Source organism: Cheilinus undulatus, linkage group 16 (genome assembly GCF_018320785.1).
Source record: "Cheilinus undulatus linkage group 16, ASM1832078v1, whole genome shotgun sequence".
Taxonomy (NCBI): domain Eukaryota; kingdom Metazoa; phylum Chordata; class Actinopteri; order Labriformes; family Labridae; genus Cheilinus; species Cheilinus undulatus.
Window position 1 is genome coordinate 28534922 of NC_054880.1, and position 20927 is coordinate 28555848.

The window sequence follows — 20927 nt, forward strand, 5'->3', positions numbered from 1 at the left end:
TTTCTGGCTCTCCAAAACTTCAGTGTTATGTTCAAAGTTTCCTTTGTTTATTATTAAATCTAAGTGCAGTCGTCTTTCTTTTTAGTTTTTTTGGAACTGAATGCTTTTGAAACGTCAATTTCATCATTGTGGCTACGTAACAAATGTCTTGACATTTTTTGAACTACTTTTTTACAATAAAAGCAGTGATGCTTCTTGTTATACCGTCTTGAACCATCCTCCTTCTTCAAAACTGGATTAACATAGACAGATGCATTGTTTTCATGGTTTTCAAGCTCATGCTCATCAGTACATGTTTGCCCCACCTTCTCTTCATTCATACAAGTGCTTTCAGCAGGACCATTGTTTGTTTCAAAGCTGCTGCTCTGACTGGAAGACTCAAACCCCCTCTGACTGGAGGATTCAAACTGGCTCTGGCTGGAGGACTCAAACTGGCTCTGGCTGGAGGACTTGAACTGGCTCTGACTGGAGGACTCAAACTGGCTCTGACTGGAGGACTCAAACTGGCTCTGGCTGGAGGACTTGAACTGGCTCTGACTGGAGGACTTGAACTGGCTCTGACTGGAGGACTCAAACTGGCTCTGGCTGGAGGACTCAAACTGGCTCTGACTGGAGGACTTGAACTGGCTCTGACTGGAGGACTCAAACTGGCTCTGGCTGGAGGACTTGAACTGGCTCTGACTGGAAGACTTGAACCTATCCTTACTGGAAGACTTGCATCTTTTTGGAATAGTAGATACTTTTTTCATATTCTTATTTGCCATGGGTATTTCCAAGCTGCAGTCACTGTCTGTGCTCTCCTCCATGGGACCTGGAATATACTCCTCTCCACTATCTGCACTTGAGGCATCTGATCCTACAAGAATCTTTTGCATCTTGAGAAGAAAAAGAAAACCTAAATTAATAACTCAACCTCCTCCCTCCCTTATACCAAATATGATTAAAATGTATAACTGTCTAGGCAGTTTAATATGTGTTAAAATTATGTTCATTCAGAGTGGTATGAGTAAAATTCAGGTGCTTTCAGTCAAGAAAATTCACATATTAAGAGAAACGCTGTTACGTTACATCAGACTAAGGAAGCCAAATTTAAAAAGAATTGACTTATAAGTTTATATTATAAAAAAAAAACACAAATCTACTACAATATTAGGTAGATAACATTAATAACTTAAAAAATTTAATAAAAATACGTTCATACATTAAACGCAACAGCGCAATAGACATGCTCATTGATGATAGTCTTTAAGACTGCATCATCCATAAGCATGTCTGGAACTTCAGTAAGGGAACTCTGTTTTAAGTTTGGGGGGCACGATCCTCAAAGTGATTACCCAGAAAAAGTAGCTAGGAGACTTACAGGATGGACGCAGCCTCTCTTTGGCCTTTGTGAAGCCATCTCAGACTTAGACCAAGTAGATGTGTCCTCTGTAATGTCATCACTTGAATTGTAGAGGGCATCAGAATATTTGGATACTTTTCTCATCTGTAAAAAGAGTGTGTGGTCAGCCTTTTTCACTAACCATCAAAATAAATGACAGTTGACAGATTTAGAGGGGAAAGGTCTGTCACTTAGTTATTGGCATTTAAAGTGTCAGGGTCATACCTGAATGCTTTTTGCCCTTCTCAGCTTTGGAACAACTTCAATGTCTGATTGCACATCAGAATAATCCTTTATAGAATCCTCATAATCGGTGTCTTCCACAATACTCTCATCTGAATCACTGAGAGGTTGACCGAAATCTTCTAATTTATGCATCTACAAAGAGAGTTGTGTTAGGAGGAGGTTATTTATTTTGTTTAGTTTTGCTAAACATTATGTTAGAAGAAAATATTCTAGTTATGTCACAAAAATGGAGTAAATATATCACAATTTGTTTGTCAAATGTTGAAGTAAGAATTAAAAAGGCACACCCTTGGCAGAAATGTACTGGAATGTTTCAGAAAATATGAATGAAAGCAATAGCAATATTTACAACTAAAATGGCAGCACCTACAAAAAAAAAACAACACCAAACTCACCAACTAGAGCAAAAGACATGTAATCATGACTATCTGACCAATTATATCGTTGCCTTCTTAGAATAATTGCCTAAGTCATTTTGACAAAAATGATTTTATTTGGAATAAATCAACTCCTTATGATGCTGCCCACCTCTGGTAAAATCGTCTACATCCTCAGTTTAACAGATCATGTGATTTTACACCTTCAGCATATTGCCTATGTCAGGAGTGTGACTTAGGCAGTTTTATTTCTGCCTAAGTCAAAAGACAATGTGACTTAGGCAATTGTACAAGCTTGTCAAGATGGCAGCTGCTTCAAGGAGGAGAAAAATCTACCAGGCCACAGAAGTTATTGCCATGGTTTAAGGCTCATCCCCTATTGGTAAGTGATGAGGTTTACCATAATACTGGCTAAGCTGTATTTGGCATAGTTATTTAGTCTTTTTAGTCAGCATTTTAGTCAACAAAATAGCTAGCTAAATAATGCTACCTAAAGCTTGCTAAATGATGCGCATGAACTAAGCTATTATACCTAGCTATTTTGGACCAAGAGTAGAAAGTGGAAATCCAGTTTTTGTCTATTTTTTTTCCACATTACAGTCTAACTGCTTGAAATGATTTTTTATTACTAATTACCAAGGATTGACATTTTAAATGTTTTTTTTTTAAATAATTTAATCAGAATGTAACTTTAACATAATATTAGAAATCGTATCACCACTTGACTGGTAATATAGTATGCCTGTTGTGCAGTGTCTGCACACAGTAAAATGAATTTTTTTCAGAATGATCACCCATTTGTGACCGTATACCGCAAAGAGTTAAAATGTTTTTCCTCTTTGGTAGGAGACGCTGGAATAAGGCTAAAACCTTATTACATATGCCTCTATGGGGTTCAGGTCAGGCCAGTTTGCTGGCCAATCAAGCACAGTAACACCATGGTCATTGAACCAGCTTTTGGTACCGTTGGCTGTGTGGGCAGGTGCCAAGTCCTGCTGGAGAATGAAATCAGCATCTCCATAAAGCTTGTCAGCAGAAGAAAGCATGAAGGTCTCTAAAATGTCCTGGTAGATGGCTGCGCTGACTGTAGACTTCAGAAAACACAGTGGACCAACACCAGCAGATGCCATGGCAGCCCAAACTAGAGGTGGGAATCTTTAGGCAGCTCACGATTCGATTAGGATTCATAGGGCTACGATTTAATTTGTAATCGATTATTGATGCATTTAGCTGCACTTGGGTTTTCTTACATTTCTGTTGTCCTCACTGTGTAAAACATAACAAAACATTACATTTTTATTTACAAAAATAGAGATAAATTAAATGTCCACTATCTTCAAATGGAAGACATGTGTAAACTGGAAATTTACAATTGCACTGAACGAAAGGTAGTAACATCATTTCCTTGTAACATTTCTGAAATTACAGACATAAAAATGTCTTTTTTCAGAGATGAACAGTTGGTAATCTAAAACTTGCTGTTACACACTGTGTGTCAGAGTTCCACCTTTTGTTCCTGCTATTCCAGTATTAAATATTGAAATTACTAATGATTATTGATTATTAGACATTCATAAAATGATTCAGAATCTTTCCCCCTCGCATCACGATGCATCTAAGAATCAATTATTTCTCCCACCTCTAGCCCAAATCATCACTGACTGTGGAAACTTCACACTGGACTTCAAACAACGTGGATTCTGGTCCTCTCCACTCTTCCTACAGACTCTAGGACTTTAAAAAGTGTGTTATGCTGTTTTGCTGTTCTGCTTTATTGCGGACAGAATTGATGTGTTCAATTGCCTAAGTCACAGAGGCATGTTCAAAATTTGCCCAAGTCATTTATTTTTCTTATGTTACAATTGACAAACATTGTTTTTAGTTGGTCAAAAGTCATCTGTTGTCATGACCTTGTTGAGAGAAAGAATAAAAAATATCATAGATTCAACAAATGGTGCAGTTTTTGTGTCTCCTGAAAAACTTGAAAAATTGACTTAGGCCATTATTTTAAGAAGGCAACGATATGTATGTCTCACAGAGTAGTTAGTAAAAGAGGTATTCAGTTTGGAAGGTGTTAAGCTTTAAGTGATAATACAGAGCAACAACAGAGAGGCTTTCAGGATGGTAACAGTCTCTACTCACCCTTTGTAAAGCCATCTCAGACTTGGACTGAGCTGAAGGGCCCTCTGTACTGTCGACTTGAATCGTAGAGATCATCAGAAAAATCTGGAACTTTTTTCATCTGCAGAGAGTGTTATGTTATGGAATGGTTATACATTTTAGTTTGCATTTATCAAAATCAATTAAAGATAAAAGATTATCGACCAATCAATAAATTATTGGTGTTTAAAGTGTCGGGGGCATACCAGAATGCTTTTTGTCCTTCTCAACTTTGGAACAACTTCATCACAGTGTGGACCCAATGGCTGGTCATTTAAACAATCCTCATCGGTTTCATCAGTGTCAGAATAATCCACCAGGGATGACCCTCTGATAGTAAATTCCTAAACATCATTAAAGAAAAATTAATCAGGGAGGTTGAGCATAACATATCTTATAAACACTGTGGTGCAGTTACCACAAGCAGACTGTACATGTTTCACTCTAACTGTGCTGGGCTGTTAGCACCAGCGCTCATGATTAAGCCATTATTTGCAATGAGGCTCAGGTAATAAGAAAAAAGCCTGTTTTTTCTTCACATGAAGGCACACATGCTGTTCGAATTAAAAGGTGTGGATTTGGCTCCTTTTAACAAGTTGAAAAAGTGCATAAGTGGCACAGTCCTTTAGCACAACAGTCCCTCAGTATCAACAAAAAGCGTGGTATATTCCTGGAGGTAAAAATATTCAAGAGAAAGAAAATTTTGCATATGTGATGACACTATTCTGATAAGCATAAAACTGTTGGCCAAGTACAACTATTTTTCTAGGAGTCTCAAACTCACAACATAAGAAAAGAGGCTGCACAGTTCATTTTCCAAAAAGTTTTCCTCATCATACAGCAGTTTAGAAAGTGTAAAATAAGTACAGGGAAAACTTATGGTAACTTTAGAAGTGAAAGGTGTCACCCATTGAGAAAAAAAAATCACATAAAGAAAGATCCACATAATGGGCCCCAGAAGGGTCAGTCTAAGAAGTCTCCCTATCTTGACATCTTAAAAGAAGCCTAAAAAGGGGTCTCACTTCAAAATATTTTCTTCATCATGCAGCGGCTAAGAAAGTGCATTATTTGTATTGTAGATACTTCAGTTTGGATGCTGTGAAGTGTTGTCCTATAGGTTAACAATCACTTAAAGAGGGGTCCATACGGAGGGCCCCATAAGGACACGAACTGAAACTTGTGTGTGTGGAAGAGAAAAGTTGGAAAAACCTTTTGTAGGAAGAGTACCATACAGGGCCCCATGAAGACATGATCTGAAACGTGTGTGTGTGAAACAAGTAGGCTGACCAAATGGAGATCAAACAGAGACTAGTCTGTCAAGTTAATAGTGCACCCTGTAAAAAACTCAATCACATTCATTCTTTCCATTACCTTTGGTCCATCAGCAGCAGCAGCATTCTCATCATCATCATAAACACAGGAAGACAGATTAACAGGAAGCGCAGCCATCTCTTCTTCTGGTGCTGGAGCCTGCTTGGATGTCACCTGGTGTTTAGACATAAAACAAGAAGACAGTGAGCTCTGACAGGAACCATGAGTCTGGACAATCTTACAGGGCACAAAGACATTTTAATCTAGTGCCCCATGAGGGTCAGTCTAAGAAGTCTCCCTATCTTGACATCTTAAAAGAGGCCTAAAACGGGATCTCACACCAAAATATTATCTTCATCATGCAGCGGCTCAGAAAGTGCATTATTTTTATTGTAGATACTTCAGTTTGGATGCTGTGAAGTGTTGTCCTATAGGTTAACAATCACTTAAAGAGCGGTCCATACGGAGGGCCCCATAAGGACACGAACTGAAACTTGTGTGTGTGGAAGAGAAAAGTTGGAAAAACCTTTTGTAGGAAGAGTACCATACAGGGCCCCATGAAGACATGATCTGAAACTTGTGTGTGTGTGAAACAAGTTAGCTGACCAAATGGAGATCAAATAGAAACTATTCTGTTGAGTTAATAGTGCACCCTGTAAAGAACTCAACCACATTCATTCTTTCCATTACCTTTGGTCCATCAGCAGCAGCAGCATTCTTATCATCATCATAAACACAGGAAGACAGATTAACAGGAAGTGCAGCCATCTCTTCTTCTGTTGCTGGAGCCTGCTTGGATGTCACCTGGTGTTTGGACATAAAACAAGAAGACAGTGAGCTCTGACAGGAACCATGAGTCTGGACAATCTTACAGGTCACAGATATTTTAATCTGGTGCCCCATGAGGGTCAGTCTAAGAATTTCTTCTATCTTGACATCTTAAAAGGGGCCTAAAAAGGGGTCTCACTTCAAAATATTTCTTCATCATGCAGTGGCTCAGAAAGTGCATTATTTGTATTATAAATACTTCAGTTTGGATGCTGTGAAGTGTTGTCCTATAGGTTAACAATCACTTAAAGAGGGGTCCATACGGAGGGCCCCATAAGGACACGAACTAAAACTTGTGTGTGTGAAACAAGTAAGCTGACCAAATGGAGATCAAATAGAGACTAGTCTGTCAAGTTAATAGTGCACCCTGTAAAGAACTCAATCACATTCATTCTTTCCATTACCTTTGGTCCATCAGCAGCAGCAGCATTCTCATCATCATCATAAACACAGGAGACAGATTAACAGGAAGTGCAGCCATCTCTTCTTCTGGTGCTGGAGCCTGCTTAGATGTCACCTGGTGTTTAGACATAAAACAAGAAGACAGTGAGCTCTGACAGGAACCATGAGTCTGGACAATCTTACAGGTCACAGATATTTTAATCTGGTGCCCCATGAAGGTCAGTCTAAGAAGTCTCCCTATCTTGACATCTTAAAAGAGGCCTAAAACGGGATCTCACACCAAAATATTATCTTCATCATGCAGCGGCTCAGAAAGTGCATTATTTGCATTATAAATACTTAGTTTGGATGCTGTGAAGTGTTTCCTATAGGTTAACAATCACTTAAAGAGGGGTCCATACGGAGGGCCCCATAAGGACACGAACTGAAACTTGTGTGTGTGGAAGAGAAAAGTTGGAAAAACCTTTTGTAGGAAGAGTACCATACAGGGCCCCATGAAGACATGATCTGAAACGTGTGTGTGTGAAACAAGTTAGCTGACCAAATGGAGATCAAACAGAGACTAGTCTGTCAAGTTAATAGTGCACCCTGTAAAAAACTCAATCACATTCATTCTTTCCATTACCTTTGGTCCATCAGCAGCAGCAGCAGCATTCTCATCATCATCATAAACACAGGAAGACAGATTAACAGGAAGTGCAGCCATCTCTTCTTCTGGTGCTGGAGCCTGCTTGGATGTCACCTGGTGTTTAGACATAAAACAAGAAGACAGTGAGCTCTGACAGGAATCATGAGTCTGGACAATCTTACAGGGCACAAAGATATTTTAATATAGTACCCCATGAGGGTCAGTCTAAGAAGTTCTTCTATCTTGACATCTTAAAAGAGGCCTTAAAAGGGGTCTCACTCCAAAATATTTTCTTCATCATGCAGCGGCTCAGAAAGTGCATTATTTGTATTATAAATACTTCAGTTTGGATGCTGAGAAGTGTTGTCCTATAGGTTAACAATCACTTAAAGAGGGGTCCATACGGAGGGCCCCATAAGGACACGAACTGAAACTTGTGTGTGTGGAAGAGAAAAGTTGGAAAACCTTTTGTAGGAAGAGTACCATACAGGGCCCCATGAAGACATGATCTGAAACGTGTGTGTGTGAAACAAGTTAGCTGACCAAATGGAGATCAAACAGAGACTAGTCTGTCAAGTTAATAGTGCACCCTGTAAAGAACTCAACCACATTCATTCTTTCCATTACCTTTGGTCCATCAGCAGCAGCAGCATTCTTATCATCATCATAAACACAGGAAGACAGATTAACAGGAAGCGCAGCCATCTCTTCTTCTGGTGCTGGAGCCTGCTTAGATGTCACCTGGTGTTTAGACATAAAACAAGAAGACAGTGAGCTCTGACAGGAATCATGAGTCTGGACAATCTTACAGGTCACAAAATTTTCCTCACATAAAAACTGCCTTTGAAACATCATGTTACTACTCTACTACTATGTGTAACTACTATCCATGTCCTCAAAGACACCTGACTTTATGATCCATTTCTATGTAATAATAATGCAGAAAATGACATAGAAGATTGGAATATTTTTAAGTTTGGAAAGCAGATCCTCTGCACCAACACACCACTTTTCAAGTGCTGGTTTCAACCTTGTGTAGACAGTTTCATTAATTTGAATGAAAGCGTGAATGAAAGGAACTTCCCATGTCACTATTTTTTCTTAGAAAAATATACTTTGGACACTGGTTTTACTATGACTCAAAGATTCTCATTTAAGAGACATAACGTTGTGTGAAGGGAAACTAACATCTTTAAAAATTATGTAGTGTAACCAATGCATGATCTAACAAGCTCACCTTTGACGCCATGGCCATTTTGAATCACCATAGTTGTAATCAAGTTCCATTCCTACTTCTATGTTCCTCACAGCAAACAGACACAAATGTGGCCTGTTGTTTACTATAACTTTGTTCATGATGCAGTTCGGATATTTGTGGTTGTCATTCACTAATCTTCCAAGGGAGCCGTCTTCCTTGGATGCATCAATACTAAAGATAAACAAAACAATACATCAAATAAATATAACCGTGATAAAATATATCTTCACAGTTTTATTAGAAGAGCCACTTGAGGTTTAAAGTACATTAAGTCTAATATTTTACTCATTCATTTATCAAATATTTAAACACGTTCCAGGTCTAAACAAGAACACCCTTATTGCTACTAAAAATACATCTCATATACGTCACCACTGGCTTTTCTTCCAATCAAACTCATACAGAAATGCACTCTGTGTCTCTGAGTAGTTCCTTGACTGGCATTCTTCTGCTGATATGAATTCACCTCTGTACTCCAACACAAAAGAACCTTGCTCGATTGGTTCGGTAGCAAACACTCCTCTTCCTATAATAACACAGAATTAAATAAACTTAAGTAAAAGTCACACCAAGTTGCTTTAACCTTTCTCATACAGCATGAAAAAAGTCTGTACACTGTAGCTCCCATGAACTGACCCCAGATTAATATGCCACCCCCCTCCTTTGGGAAGACCTGTGAGCTGGATTTAATTTCCTAAATGCTCTGGGGACATACTATCTCAAACAAAGAGATGACTTTATCTAGTTATTGGCCAGATTGAATTCATGATTGTCACAGGTCTAATGATGTACTTTTGTTCTGTGAGCATCTTCTCTGAATAGTTTTCTTTCTAAAAATGTTTAGAATGTGACATGACTTTTTAAATACGAGGGTTTTCTGTTTAACAGGGACCATCATGTGATGACCACATGACCTACAAGCCTGTATTCTGGTTCTCCGTTTGTATAACTACTTCTATGCATTAACTTAAAATGTCACTTCTGAATATGCCAAACAGTTGCACAGTGTTCAGACCTTTCACATTTTCATTACAGTCTTCTATTGGTCCAGCACTTACCTTAATGGTACTTGAATGTGCTGGACACTATACACAGCAAAATAAAATGAATAACTTTACATTTCTATATTTGATTTTACCAATGTGTACCTGAAACTTCTCTGATGGAAATCAGGCTCATTTATACATGCCTATACCTAAACGCATTGGATTTTAACAAGACAGCAGATTAAAGCCAGTAATTTCTATAAGATATCTTCTGAAAAGTAGCCTGAATCCTTCTTCATTCCAAATGAAGAGTGTTAATGAATGGTATTTAAAAATCTGTTGCTGTCATTTGCAGCTACCAAAAGGACTTCAGATCATACCTTTGATATTATTGATAAATCTCTCTGCAAACCATGGCTTGTCTCTCGCTGACAGAATGTATGAGATTGCATCTTCAACAGGCTTTATCCTGGCCTTCCTTTTGGACATCATGGCTCTGTGAAAATATTTTAATATCATTAAACAGCTGTGCAGCATGAGAAAACACATTGCTCATTAACTAATTTTGTAATTACAAGAACACATTTATGTCCCAAGGTTTATGATATTCGTGGAACTGTAGCTTTGCACGTCATTATTTATTTTCTCAATTATGAGAACATAGCATGTGGTACGAATATCGCTATCTTGGATTCATGCTTCAATTTTTGTGACTCACACAGATCGTTAACCCCTGAATAATGACATCGGTTGACTATTACTCAACGCTTGTTACACTTTAGGGGGTGGCCCGACCCCAGAAAGCTTACCTGAGCTAACCGAGCCTACCGCAACACTTTCCCTGACCAAGCCCAAGCCTCAGACCACAGTTAGCTTACCTGACCAGGCCCAGTGTTGTGCAAAGGTAGTTATCCCTGATAGAAAGTGTTTCCCCTGTCTGCGGGAGCGCGCACGTCTTAACAGAGAGGAAGTAGAGTGCTACAAGGCTGGGATTTCACACTACTGAATGGAAAAATACTATCATGAAGATTGTTGTATGTCTCTTTTAAGTGTTGTCGTTTTGTCAGTGATGTTTTGTTAAAGAGCACAAAACATATCTATCAAAATAAATGACTTTCTTCTTTGAAATTCTTAAGGTTGCCAAACTGTCGTACATTATTACACTGTGAAGCACCATTAAAAACGGATCTTAGAACGTAGTAGTGTTCATGTAATGCTTTATGTCTCTTCGTGCCATGGTCATACACTGAGTTTTGACTGCTCTTGGTGATACTTTTTCATCGACTACTGTAACGTACGATCTTCCAGAAGTTGTCTCCACACTTTCAAAACAATAGCACATATCCAAGAAAAATGTGAGAAATTGACCTAGACGTAAGACGGGTAAAACATCCAAACAAAAGCTTGTAAACAATTATAATTTTTAGAGACACTATTTGGAAGCTAAGTTTAAGACTCTGTCATCACCATTTGTAAGAATTTCTTAATCTGCATATTCAGAGCAAAAAAACAGAACATCACCGCTCCATCTTAGCACACTGGTCGCACCATTGAGGTTGCATTATTCACTTGAAATGGAATTCATAATAACCTGAATCCAGCATTATCAAACGTTATTTGTCAATACCAATGTTTCTTTGCATAATAAGACCTGGCTAAACCAACCCTTGGATATTGATTGTGTATTTTTATTACCCTTGTAATAAAAACAATTACCTTGATGCAATTTATAATGCAATGAGGGATACACTTTAGAGCAGGCTCAAAAATGAGGTCTGAAATAATTTGTATGCCCCTGTAACTCAGGATAGAAGTGAGCTAACCTGTTCAAACCAATATTATCAGGCTTGGTCAGAAATGAGCACAAAATAAATCTTATGAATGTTGTTCATGATTTGAGCATTCTGGAGGGGGGAAACACTTTATAGCAAGCTCAAAAATGAGGTCTGAAATAATTTGTATGCTCTGAATATGCAGATTAAAAAATTCTTACCAACGATAATGACAGAGTCTTAAACTTAGCTCCAAAATAGTGTCTCTAAAAAGTATAATTGTTTACAAGCTTTTGTTTGGATGTTTTACCTGTCTTCCGTCTAGGTCAATTTCTCACGTTTTTCTTGGAGACAACTTCCGAAAGATCGTACGTTACAGTAGTCGATGAAAAAAGTATCCCCAAGAGCAGTCAAAACTCAGATAACTTTTGTGCTCTTTAATAAAACACCACTGACAAAACGACTACCTTACTACATTGGCACAACAGGACCACAGTTAGCTTCTGACCAGGCCCGCGCCGGGCCCCGGGCGACAGGTAGCTCCTGACCGGGCCCGAGCCTCTCGCCCCAGGTAGCTTCTCTGACGAGGCCCGGCCGGGCCCCGGCGACAGATAGCTCCTGACCGGGCCCGTGCCTTCCGCGTCGCATATAACGTAAACCGAAGCACAGAGCTTGTTTTACAATGATTTATCTGGCTGTATGTGAAGTTTTTGACCACTAAAACATGACGCTACGTGTGATCGGATGCCCCTTTAAGCCTGCGTTGAACCCTGGACGATCGCTCTTAGCACAACAGTTTCTACCGTACATCACCTTCTATAGTAAAGTACGAGATGAGCGTTTCCGTAGAAATCGGCAACAACACGTTTATCAAATACCTTATCAGACATCTGTTCACGTAAGACGGCAAGTTGAAACTCCGCACTTCATGTATTGCAATCGACTCTTCCACCGTCTCCCAGCTCGGCCATCTCATGAATATTCACCGGGTTAATTAGCCATGTGCTCAGCCGGATATGCGTCATCAGCCGGATGACGCATATCCGGCCGAGCACATACGCTACCGTCTCCAAAGCTAATGGTTAGCAGCTAACTAGCTTAAGATAACAGAAACGGTCTTTCATATTGGTATCCTGGGAACAATGCTTTCTATATGCAGATATTCATCTGTTTAATGTAATAAATTAAAAAAACGTTATTTAAGTTAATTTAGAAATAAAATAAAAACTAGCAACCTATTGCTAATTCTAGCGCTAAAATAAGCGTCTATATCAAATGGCACAGTTTGTAGTAATAGTAATGTTGTAATAGTTTGTTTCTTGTAGTCCCACAAAACTCTATATAGTCAAAAACATGTAAATTAAAAATAGTATAAAACTGGAAACAAACTTACCTACTTAATTTGAGAAATTCTTCAGTTGGTACAGCATCGCTCTGTGATGTGATAACAGCATTTCAGCTCTCAAACAAATCCTGTAAAATCCCGCGAGACTATGACACTTAATGTTCAAGGCGTCTCATTGGCTAATATCACGCACACTTCAGGAAGTGTGTGTGTGGCTGCAGTGGCATCAAAAAACCTCTAGGGGGCCAGAGAGCAAACACACTTCACACACACATTTCCAGTTTTTGTCACTTTGTGGGCCAAGTTAGAAAAAAGCATGAGGAGCATCAGGGAAGGCTCCAGAGCCAGTTTCAAGCAGTAAACGGTCTGGGGCCCAGCATTTTGGCCCCACAAGGATTCATGGCCCCATACCGTTGGTGGGCTACCGGTGGTATGGCCCCACCAAGTAATAAAAACGAGTGCACACAAGCTAACGTGCTGGTAATGTACACTGAAGGTTTCTTTCTGTTTAGGGAAAATGTTTCAGAATGTTGAGGATAAACTCAGACCTGAACTTTATCCTTCTGCTTTAAAGTGCCTCTCTGTCTGTGGAGGATCTGCGCATCTGTGCCATTTCTGTGTGTGCTCCAACTGTGTGTCTCTGTCACTCGTGCCAGCCAGGGCGGGCAGTGTGTCTGAATATTGCTAGATTAATACTCCATTTATATTCTTTCTTTGTTGAGGGCGATCAAAACAATAAAACCTCCGCAAATGTGCGCATAATCGAAATGTTTTTAAAACCTTTGATACGTTTGTATTTTTATTTGCCATATAATAATTAACAGGTATAAATGACGAGAGAAACTCTGAAACTTTGAATCAGTTAACTGAGGCAGTGAGAAACAGAGACAGAAGGATAAAAGTCACTGATCACTTAGGAGTCAAAGAGGATTCAACTAAACAGTGATTTTTTTTTGCTTCTAATATTAAACATCAGACATTACAGTTGGTTAATGTTCTCCAAATGTGAGCCTCATGCACCAAATATATGTCATCTATTATTTAAACAGATATTTTAAATAATTTTAGAAACACATATGAAGACATTTCCACCATACAGTTTAAAGGAGAATAGAGCAGAGGACAGGAGGTTTGACACTTAACATTCTCTGGTGGAGATTTGTCAGAGTGAAAATTAGAGATGTTCTTGTAATCTACTGTAGTTGTTTCTACAAACAGCCAATTAACAGTATTTTATTAATAGCATAAACTTAATATCCATTGAACGCATAAAAATCTAAGAGTCTTGACTCTTAGATGACTGTCTCTAACAGTGAAGTATGACATATCTCTGTAGTGTGCTGTGTACAGGGAGAGGTGCTTTATTAAGAGGAGAGCTGATATTGATCATATTGATGAGGAAAGGTAAAGCATGTATGTCGTATCATACCCTTTGTACCAAATTTGGCATATAGCTCATAGTTTCCAAACACCAAAATTGTGGCTAATGGAAATACCGGGTGGCTAGTAAGTTTGCAAAACCACTAGCCACTGTGGCTTGTCAACAAAAAAAGTTAATGTCAAGCCCTGGAGATAACGTAGCTATCTTAACAAGCCGACTACATTAAAGTTGTGCTGTTGCGCATTTCATGAGAGAAGACGTCAGTCTCATTTCTTATATAGCATAATGTGACCATGTATAGATAGATACTTTATTATACATTCGTACTGTCTTGTAATTCTGCTTGATTTTTCTCTCAAAATGCATTAGATTGATGGCTCTGGATAAGCGAATGAAGATGGATGGATGGATGGAGACTGAGGAGGTTTTAGGCTTTTATAAGTCAGGAAAAATAAGTGGTTGTTAAATCTGTTTGTACAAATTGAGAGTGTATTTAAAACAAATCAGGCTTAATTCTTGAACTAACTTGATTTAATCACCTGATTCACCATTTTGAAATCAAATGTGACAAATGCAAATACAGATCCATTAATACAACAACGTATTTTATTATTCATATCATATTTTCTTAACTGAATCTTAAACATCTTGTATTTGTGCCTTACCTAGATGGTCTAGGTGGTCTACCTAGTCATAATGATTATAGTGCACTAATAATTAAATGACTGACATCCAAACATTTTGTCCTTATACATTGGATGATAAAAGAAGTGGAGTCAGCATCTAAACATGTATTTTCTCATTTTTTTCATATCAAGGATTTGATTGTTGTTTCTTGATTTCTTTTAGAAATCACAAGGTTTCAAAGTTTGTGGTGATACTGACCCATAGCCAAGGCTATTTCTTTAACTAGTCGTGAAAACTAAAGTAAACTTGTGTATTGTGTAGTTTTATTGTTACAAAATGGACCAATCTGTTTTTTTAAGATCTAAAATTGTCATGGTGTTTTGAATATGTGTTACCTAAATGAGTCAAATATGTAAACGAGTGCAACCAGACACTTGGCAGAATCTTATGTGACATAATGGTTTCAGCCTATCAGACATTTTTGGAAGCACAGCTAGACTTAGCTGGACAGTTAACCTGCTCCAGAACAGGCTAGTTCTTAAGTCTACATAACCATGGTTACTGCAGCTAAGACTCAAATTAGTCATGTTGATGGAAAAGGTTGCTATCAAAATCAGACAAACTAACTGAAGTAAGCCTTAACCCTTTATCCACTTTCATGGTATACTCCTCTGGTCAGACCCACAATGCCACTCTTGGCTTTGCAGAGCTTGAGGGACCTTGACAGATCCTGGTCCAGACCAGGATCAGCTCTGACCTGTCCGTCTGTCATGATATAAGTGTGAGTGTTTCTCTGGTTGCTGACGCAGAGAGCTGACAGGTCCAGCAGAGCAGACAGATTATTCGTCCATTCAGGTTGAAGCATTTTCTAGAACCTGAGAGGTTTGTATTTCTTGTGAGTGGGCGTGGCTTCAGCCCATTCATCAACACACCTGCAACATTCTAGAGCAGATTTTACCGCCTCATTTTTAATGCTTTGAAGCTTAATTTGTAAAGTTAGAGTGTTTTTTTTTCCTTGAAATTTGGCCTGGTGGTTCATAACAAACTGGCCTTTCATACAACAAGCCTAAATTACAGATTTATTATCACTTTACAGGGACTTTAATGGAAAAATATTAAAAAGGTATCCAAGATAAAGTTTGGCTTCATAGACCTAAGTTATTAAAACATTAGGGTTCAATATGTGGCAGATGGATTACTCTAAGTACAGAGAACAGCAGGATAGACTTGGAAACCTTTCTCAAGATTAGTTTTTAATCCTCTGCTTCACAACAATAAAACTTCCTGGTTATTTGTCACATGGCATGCAGTTGACAAATCAGGAGGACTAAATTTTACGTAAACCTGATGGAAACCACAGAGGCAGATTCAACGTATTTATGTAACTGTCAGTAGATACCTGAGAATCTCTTTTTAAAAAGTCATGTTGTGCTTCTGTTAACACCAGTGGTGTAGTGTGGGGTAAAGGCAGATATACAGAGTATACCAACTTATTTTTCAGTCTTCATACAGCAGACCCACTTCTAAAGAGAGAGTACACTGAGTAAAAGCTGAAACTGAGTTTTAGAGTCACTGAAGGACACTTTTAGCACTCTTTAAATGGCTACATTCTCAGCCTTAATTGGAAAAAAAAAGGTCTTTGTATCATTCAGCTTTAAAAAGAGAAGAACCAAAGATCTGTCAGAATATTCAGAATGTATGAGTACTGAATGTTTGTAAAGACAGTCTTCTGTCTGTACATTGCTAAACACAGAAGACTCTTGAAAGTGTCTCTGTCTGAATCATTTACACTGATTTACTAACAGCTATAGCTGCATACACCTTTGTTCAGTTTAGAACAAAGCAATCTTAATATGCATGAATAAATACAAGTAACACATTGGGCGGCTTGCTAACACGCTTCTACAGCAACATTTTGAAAAACTCAAAGATACACTGGCACACTTCCTGGAAGCTGTTTTTATTTTTCACAAACTGTCAAGCTGTTCATGAGCACGCAGCCATGCTACACACATTAGCCTCTGTAGCTGCAGGCAGCACTGAGTTACATGAGCATAGAGCTACCACCTACACCAAGGTGAAACTTCAAACAAGAAAACATGTTTAAAATTCCATAGTAGCACGCCAAAGCCACAAGATGTTTTCTTCCTATTGGCTGTGATATTATAGATATAGAAAATGAATGAAGGGAATAAACACACTGATGATTCTAGCAGTGATATTTGAGGATAAGGTAGTGATGAATAGATGTTTACCACAGAAGTTGAAATCACATTCCAGTTTCTAAGATAGTCTATGGTTACCATTTTAAAGAGTAACCCTGAACTCACAGTGATAATAGGCCCATTATGATATCATTCAAAACCCACTGAAATGAAAATGAAATTTCAAGCCATTTATTTGGACACAAGCACCAGATATGTGTTCATAATTCAGTATACATGGTTACATTAAAAAGGGTAGGTTTTCTGTCTAAAATCTTATGAGGTCAGTGATTCTCTACAAAATAAACAGTAACATTTCCATCATAAAGGCTTTTGAGGCTTTTATTAATGGGCAGATACTGTAGCCTATGTATTGTATTCACTTTAAAAGATAGAAATCTAACTTTTTAAAAGTTCTGTTAATTGTCAGTGTTGATATTAGAAAGTGGAAGTGTTTAGGAACAACAACTCAGTTCACTTTTTCACAGGAAACTCCACTGATTTTTGTCACAGTCTGACCCAACTCTCACTCATACTGTGTGAGCACAGGTCGTGCAACTATTAAGAGAGTCGGCTTGAATTTGCACTGAGTATGCCCAGCTTAAGCCATGACAAAGCCCAAAAACATTGCTTCCCAAAGTGTTGGACATGCCCCCCTCGTGGGCCTTAAAGGTACTACAGGTTGGCCACAAACAGACATTTACATTAAACACTGGAAAAGGAAAAGTTTGGATGTACAATACTATAAAAAAAGATTACCCCATTGGGTGAGAACCAATTGAATTAAGTTTTTTACAACTCAAGATAAGTCACTACTTGAGGCACAGGTGTGTTTAGGTCACACTCAGTCATGAAGTGCACTGTATGTAGGTATATGGAGCATATCCACTTAATTTTTCGTCTCCATTGAGTATACCCACCTCTACATGGACCACTGGTTGCAGCCAATGTATTGCAGCTCTTCCTCTCCCTAATAAACTCATAAAAAGGCCAAAAATCTATACCTTAAAAAAAAATAAAAGACTTTCAACTTAACTTCATGCAACTTCTAAAGTTGAGCTAAAAACTGCCATTTGCTTGTTGACAGCTGAGATAACTGTATTTCATAATTTTCTCTACAGTATCTTATGATTATCACTATTTATCTGATAATTCTTAATATAGTTTAGTGGCGTTTATTTCGAATATGTAAAAGCAAAACAATGAAAAATGGTCATATACCTTCAGTTCTGTGTCTACACAAACTTTGAAGAGAGAAAGAGATGAAACAAAACAATTACAAGAACACTTAATGATCAAGATTACATGTTCGAAAAGGAGCGGGAAGAAGTGCAAACCTATTGAATCCCACCCCTTCTTAATAAATTATAACAGTTCACATGGCATTTCAACAGCATCATCATTTAAAACAATATAAATAAGCTACTTAGAGCAACAATCTTTAAGTTGTGCCAAAAATCTTTCTAATTCAAAATAGGACTATTTATGTAAGCTTCTTAGTACAAAAATTGAACTGTATATCAATCTGTATCATAAGATTCTGACTTTTTTAACAAGATTTTATACGTTTTTTATGTTAATCTGACTAAAACTTTTGGGCTTCCACATTCCTACAGTCAGTCTGAACCACCATGGTAGAGACAGCCACTTGGTGTGCACTGCTCCCTGCAACCGTGCCCATCTCTGCAGGTGGTGAGTCCACAGGGAAGCGGCTCCATGTGGGTCTTTTGGGTTATACCCTTCTGGGCCCAATGGAGAAAAGCCTGGCCACCAAACGCTAACTGCTAGAGTGACCTGGACGTATCCCAGGTGGACGTGGTGGATGTTGTAATCGCTCTTTGTAAGGGCCCTCCTCCTGGACCAATTTGCCTTGGGAGACCCAACCAGGAGCTAAAACCCCTGACAACACAGCTCAGGTCCACAGGGCCACGCAACCCTCCACCCCCCATCTCAGTATGGTAGCAGTTCTCAGGGGTGCTGGACCATTGTGGTGAAGATGGAGTTAAAGAGTTCAGAAATCCTGAGGGAACTAGGAGTAGAGCTGCTGCTCTTTCACATTGAAAGGAGCCAGCTGAGGTGGTTCAGGCATCTGATCAGGATGCCTCCTGGGCACATTCGGCAGAGAAGAGACCTTGGGGAAGACCCAGAATACACTAGTGGATTATAAATCATGTGATCCGGGAACTCTTCCAGGTTGAAAAGTGTTGCTGGGGAGAAGGATGTCTGGGTTGACTTGCTTGGCCTGCTACCATTGCAACCCAACCCCAGATAAGTGGAATAAGATGGATGGTCACAGACAGATGGATGGCTAGATGGGCATCCATATATCAGAGACCACGGTTTTTAAAAATATCCCCCAGCCCCTTAACATTTCTGATATAATACACAACTCATTTTTTGAGTTTGATTTTCTGCCATTTAAAGGGTTAAAACCCTAAAAATGATTAAGAATGTAAGATTGTTCACCAGGACTGAAGTTGATTTACAAAATTTAACCCAAAAATGTTGGTTTAAAATTCTCAATAATAAAAGTTTTCAATGTATGTTATTGGGAGTGGACATTGCTGTCTTAAATGGCTTTAGCATTAGAAAATTAAAGTGATACCAGAGGGTTAAGAGGAGCTGTTATTTAAAGAGCAGAAGAAAATAGCTCAGTGTAACACTTGTCCCTCTATTTAACTCAGCTTTATAGCTCCATTGTGTGACTAAACCTCAGATCTTTGCTTACAGCCTGGGGCCCTTCAGGAAGACTATAACTAAGCCAAAACAGAATCTAATTGCTGTTACTGAGGGCAAGTCTTCAGTGTATGACTCATTAAGTTTAGTTTTAATGAACTAGTGTAGTGCATGATTAGGAGTGCAGGACAAAGACCCCGATGCCCCATCACATTAGTGAGCTTTAGTGTCTGACAATTTTAGGTCTCGGAGAGTCAGGGGAGTGGGTAAGGGCTCTCAGACACCAGACGTTTATTTTTGGAGGATCGGTATTGAATCTTTCAAGGTGATGAGAAGGGAACTTTTACTTCAGGCTATGAAACCGGCATCCAGGCCAGGCATCAGACTCCAAAGTGCTCTCACTTCAAATGCGTCAACAGCTGAGGGTAACCAAATAATGATGCAGTTTATGAAGGATTTATAGCAAACACCAGTGGAGAAACTTCAGAGCGAGGTTTAAAGATACTGGCGCGTTATTCATCAACCAATATGCCACAGCTCCTTCAGCTATCTCTCCTCATGCTGTGCTGGTTTGTGTCCTGGAGCTGTATACTCGCTGTGCACTGCTATCATTAGAGTGACAGACATGCATGGTTTCACTCAGCTCTCTTGTGCACATCAACATTTTACTCACTGGTTGCAGGAGTGTGATTGCAGAGACACAGCAATGTAGGGTTTTGATCCCAATAAGAAAAGCAAACTCTGCAGGGAATGAGTTTGAATGTTCAAATTGAGTTTCCTCCTAAATCAATATTACTGAATGCTTTGCTAACCTTAGAGATCTTTTTAAAAGATACAGCGAGAAAGATCCCCCCGGAGCTCCATCAGTGCATCCTGAAATCACTTTCATTAACAGTTCTTCACTGAAACATCAGCGTGTTAAATTAAAGCAGTCAGACATACAGCGCTGGAGAAGATTGCAGGAAACACCGGCTAAACTCAATCGCCGATGGCATCTCAGGATCAACTCAAGTTCAGCGTTCAAGGTGAGGATTCACAATTTCCCTGTGGAGAAACTCTCTTAATCTCCCTCTACCTCTCACTCTGTCTTTTTTAGCCATTTCCCTGCAGAGAAGAGAAACGCCGTACGTCAGGCAGTACAGGTTGTTCTTCCTCAATTCAGACCTGCTGAATAAAAAGATAACAAGAGCAAGAGCTGAGCACACAACCAGTAATCTGTACATCAGTAAGTTTCAGCATTGAAGCTACAGTATGTTGGATTTTCTCACAAAAATGTGTTCTTCAAATACACTACATGAACATAAGTATTTGGCCCTGCCTGTTAATCGATGAATTCAGGTGTTTC

At 38.8% G+C, this 20927-nt stretch overlaps 1 protein-coding gene and 1 long non-coding RNA gene across 2 annotated transcripts; both read right to left on the reverse strand.

Annotated features, from left to right (window-relative positions):
• Positions 1-59: 59 nt before the first annotated feature.
• Positions 60-12585, reverse strand: LOC121524187 (serine-rich adhesin for platelets-like). Its single transcript, XM_041809463.1, has 9 exons — positions 12228-12585; positions 9958-10073; positions 8964-9117; positions 8675-8762; positions 7961-8110; positions 7331-7447; positions 1607-1759; positions 1361-1486; positions 60-875 (listed from the first exon to the last, which is right to left on the reverse strand). The coding sequence occupies exons 1-9, from the start codon at positions 12323-12325 to the stop codon at positions 60-62; spliced, it is 1818 nt and encodes a 605-aa protein (XP_041665397.1). The 5' UTR covers positions 12326-12585.
• On the reverse strand, positions 4203-6752 carry LOC121523198. The gene is made up of 3 exons (XR_005993036.1): positions 6708-6752; positions 4371-4508; positions 4203-4246 (listed from the first exon to the last, which is right to left on the reverse strand). It is a non-coding gene; the product is annotated as an uncharacterized LOC121523198 (long non-coding RNA).
• Positions 12586-20927: the final 8342 nt, after the last annotated feature.

What these genes read in the sequence shown, in the direction of transcription:
- LOC121524187 (XM_041809463.1), bottom strand. Translation starts at nt 12,325, where the DNA reads ATGAGATGGCCGAGCTGGGAGACGGTGGAAGAGTCGATTGCAATACAT. An exon ending in GTGAACAGATGTCTGATAAG is followed by an intron (nt 10,074 to 12,227) that starts GTATTTGATAAA and finishes ATATTTTCACAG; the next exon opens with AGCCATGATGTCCAAAAGGA. An exon ending in ATTTATCAATAATATCAAAG is followed by an intron (nt 9,118 to 9,957) that starts GTATGATCTGAA and finishes GTGTTATTATAG; the next exon opens with GAAGAGGAGTGTTTGCTACC.